This window comes from Thamnophis sirtalis, unplaced genomic scaffold (genome assembly GCF_051295495.1).
Source record: "Thamnophis sirtalis isolate CommonGarterSnake01/CBP01778 unplaced genomic scaffold, rThaSir2_p1.2 scaffold_10, whole genome shotgun sequence".
NCBI lineage: Eukaryota > Metazoa > Chordata > Lepidosauria > Squamata > Natricidae > Thamnophis > Thamnophis sirtalis.
This window is the reverse complement of record NW_028261390.1, coordinates 40,024,936-40,028,811: the sequence shown is the minus strand read 5'-3', so window position 1 is coordinate 40,028,811 and position 3,876 is coordinate 40,024,936. Positions and strand designations below refer to the sequence as shown.

General features: G+C 32.8%; 1 protein-coding gene across 1 annotated transcript; it reads right to left on the bottom strand.

Moving 5' to 3' along the window:
• Positions 1 to 357: 357 nt before the first annotated feature.
• Positions 358 to 3,635, bottom strand: LOC148043865 (interleukin-15-like). Its single transcript, XM_087723818.1, has 4 exons — positions 3,471 to 3,635; positions 2,598 to 2,636; positions 1,283 to 1,411; positions 358 to 558 (listed from the first exon to the last, which is right to left on the bottom strand). Exons 1-4 carry the CDS (start codon positions 3,633 to 3,635, stop codon positions 427 to 429), a joined length of 465 nt encoding a protein of 154 aa, XP_087579944.1. The 3' UTR covers positions 358 to 426.
• Positions 3,636 to 3,876: the final 241 nt, after the last annotated feature.

The following is a 3,876-nucleotide window of genomic DNA, read 5'->3' as shown; positions in this document are numbered from 1 at the left end:
TGCTGCCTTTAAACAAAGCTTTTAGGAAGCCCCATGTTGCCCACAGTCTGTCAATGTGTTATTCCTGGTCCAATTAAGTTTGCCTTCTCTAGAAACTTCAGCTGATTTATTACATACAGTAATTCTTTGCAAAGAAAATGAAAGCAACTCTTCAAATACTAAGATGATTGTTCATACAGAACATTTAACTAAAAAGAAACAATTACTCTTACGTGGGTTAAACGTTTTTTTAAAAAATTGTAAAAACATTGGTCATTTTCCCATATATATTATATGTTAAATATATTTTTATGCACAGCGATAATATTTGAAGTGCTATATCACTTATGCTATATTAAGCAATGCAAAAATAATAAGTTAGATTTTAAATAATCCAAATTATATTTTAAATAACCAAGTAGAATTGACTGAAATGTATAGTGTTTTTCAAAATCCAGTGGAATGTGCAAACTGCAGAAATTCAATCAGGTGTTTAAGAAAAACTTTAGAATGCTGCGCTTCATACATTTCACATTGAGGACAGGTATTTTCTTGGTTAATATTTTGTAGATCTTCTCTCTGCAATTAAAGATATGAGACTACAATTATTTCATCTAAAAGAAACATGAGGAGGAAGGCTTTCTTGTCACAAATATGATTTATATTGCTAACAAGGTAATACTGTTAAGAAAAAATAGCCACAGCTGGTCTGTTAGTCTGTACAGTTTGTTTCCCAATGCCAACCTGCCCAATAGTATGTTTAATCTCTATTCAAGATTCACATAAATAAATATAACTAAGTTCAGACTAAAAACAGAGAAGCTTATGTGTATTTTTCTACACATAATTGCTAACATACTGAAAAGAGGAAGAATTCAACAACCCAAGTTTTTATAACAGGATTAAGTTTGCCATATAAATTCCATTTCCAATTTTCACCGTATTACCAATTCCTAATACAAAATGTGGCAGGATTATGTCTTGTTAGTCACACTTTTAATTGTACAGTAACATATATTATTCCTTTTGGCATAAACTGTTAATATAAATAAGTGCATAAATTCTTCTTGATAGCAGCAACCAAAATGTAGCTTCCTATGTTTTCTAGATGACATTTCATTAAAGACGTAAAGATTTTATTTTATTTTGTGGACTGCATAAAAATAATTGTCTTTAGATCTCATGTACAGTTTACAAGAGTAATGAGAATTAGGCAGTAGTCATTTGAGTTCCTACTTTTCTCAAGAGTTAGGTTACTTAAAGATTTTGGCTTTTAAATATGTAAATGCTTAAAAATACTTACCCAAATAGCATGGATATTTCTTTGGGTACGATGAATAATATCAGTGATGTTTTCGTTATCCTGATTTTCCTCTTCTAAAACTTCAACTTCTTTCATAAAGCATTTTATGGCCATTCTTTTACAATTCACCTTAAATAGGTAGTGTGTCACATGTTACAAAAGGAAGCAAAACATGTGATTTGCATGAATAATATAAATTCATTAACTGGAAACAACCTTAAGAGATAATTTCTTATCGAATACTTCCACCACTTTTTCTTTAGCTTGCTTTCAGAAATTGTGGGTACTCCATCATTGGAAGCTTTCAAAAAGAAACTGAACAACCATTTGTCTGAAATGATATAAGATCTCCTGCTCGAGCAGGGGGTTGGGCTAGGAGACATCTAAGGTCCCTTCCAATTCTATGATTCTATTTTCTATCTTCTGTCTAGAGATAAAAGATATCTCTTGAATGAAATACAATGCTTGGCATGTCCCTTTATAGTCTACTTGTCCTTTATATTCTACTTTTCCATTCAGTTTATAAATTAATGTAAATTTATGAGTTAGTAGATATGACACAAAACACGGATGGCCTCAGGAAGACACTCCACCTCCTTTCACTGGAAGAATAATGCAATCAAATGAGGCATTCCTCAATATCCTCTACCATGCTCTTCCCAAAACTATTCTTGATGGTACTGAGATTGTGCAAGGGAACAGAGTTCACAAATCCAATTGTCTTCATCATCTTCCTTTCCCAGCATAACAATGAACAGGACTTTGAGAAGATTAAATGATACCTCACTTTGTCTGATCTATTCTCTTCAATATTGCTATTCCCCTTGTAATTCAAGCAGCATGAAACTATTCTCTTGACAACTTAGTTTAAAATGATGTGAAAAAGAAACTTTCCTTAGAATTGAAACAATATTAGAAGAACTATACAATACCTATTAATACAAAATTAATTACTTTTAGACACTATCACCTACATCTGTCATGTGTTAGCTGATATCATGCATTAAAACAGACCTTCACATGAAATTCAAGTCACAGCATTTCTGATATTTTGTTTATATATACCTACACTAGCTTGCAAAGCAGAACACAGCAGCTTTATTCAATATATTTATATATTAAAACTAATACTATATAGGAAACACTGGATATATAGGGGTAAGCTTAAGCCTGTAAAATTTAACTTTTCAACTGAAATCCCTGGGATTTTAATGTAAAAATAATTGTTGAAGGGTTAGAATCTCTAACGTTTTAATTTAGAGGCACTAATACAATATTTGATTCATAGAACATGCAGAACATGCATTCCACTTACCGCTATATTCTTTGGTGTGTATAATTTATCTCCATTGGACTGTAAAATAGAAGTAAAATAGATTTAGCATATAACAAAATCAGTGCATCAAATAATAAATGTGGCAAAATAACTTACTGGCAAAATAGTTAGAAGCATGCTGATATCAGCCAATATTGCATCTATACCAACTTGATTGGTTAAATGTATTCCATCTACCAAAACTAAGATTTGTACAATAACACATAAACGTAATCTTTCATACATTGTGCAATTGTTCGAGTAGAGTTAACTAGTTAATATGTGTCAATCTAGCTCTCTATAACTAGACACACACAGTATAAATTTTGGAAAGAAAGAAAAAAAAAGAAAAGCTAGGTGACACAAGTTTTTACCCCTTTTTAAATTCTGACTAGGAAATAATTTTTTCCTTTCATTGATGACATTTTGGAATTTCTATTCTGAAGGAATACAGAAAACTTGCAACAGAAACCTGTCAATAAATTACCTATACTTTTTCCCTTCTAGTTTTTCCCCACCTTCTCACTTTACTTAGGCAGGGATAAGCACTTGAGTAGTGAGTTATGTACTTCTTAAACCCTATGAGCCATGTAGGTGGAGGGCGGGCTACTGTTCCATTGTAAAGCAGCCTGTTTTTTAAAAATTGATTATATCATGTCTATTTACAAATTCACTGAGTACACATTCTTTTCCTGTGATAAAATTTTAGTATATTTTAATAAGTTGAGAAAGTAAACAAAAGTTTATCTAAAAATCATGACTTTTTAGTTTAACAGAAATAGAGATTGCTTCCTATATAAATAGGATTTCTTTTTTAAAAAAATCCCTACTATTTCTACAAACAGTGAATTAAGTCCAGTGGTGGGTTCCTACATGTTCAGACCGATTCGGCTGAACTGGTAGTAGCTTGGTGGCCTGCGTCGCTGGAACTGTCAGTGACCCAAGCCTGCTGTGCATCCGAACCAGTTCTCCTGTGACGCCACCATCTTGTTTTTTGCTTCTGCGTATGCACAGAGCAATTTTAGTTGTACTTTGCATGTGTGCGCAGCGCGTATCAAGTACATGTGCAGTGCGCCCCTGAGCGAACTGGCAGTAGTCTCTGCCAGAACCCACCCCCGATTAACTCTATCATATAAATCTGGACACTTCTACTGCTTTTATTTATTTATTTAAAACATTTATATAGCCAAAATGTTTTATGGACAAAGGCATATTGCCAAATTGCCTTTCAACTCGCCACCCCCACCCCAAATTATTGGCCAGAACCTAAGAAAAAGAA

Excerpts from the sequence above, each read along its gene's own strand:
- LOC148043865 (XM_087723818.1), bottom strand. The coding sequence starts at position 3,635 with ATGCAAAGTACAACTAAAATTGCTCTGTGCATACGCAGAAGCAAAAAA. Across the intron at positions 1,412-2,597 it reads ACACACCAAAGAATATAGCG|GTGAATTGTAAAAGAATGGC; the intron begins GTAAGTGGAATG and ends TACCTATTTAAG. Across the intron at positions 559-1,282 it reads GAAATATCCATGCTATTTGG|AGAGAAGATCTACAAAATAT; the intron begins GTAAGTATTTTT and ends CTTTAATTGCAG.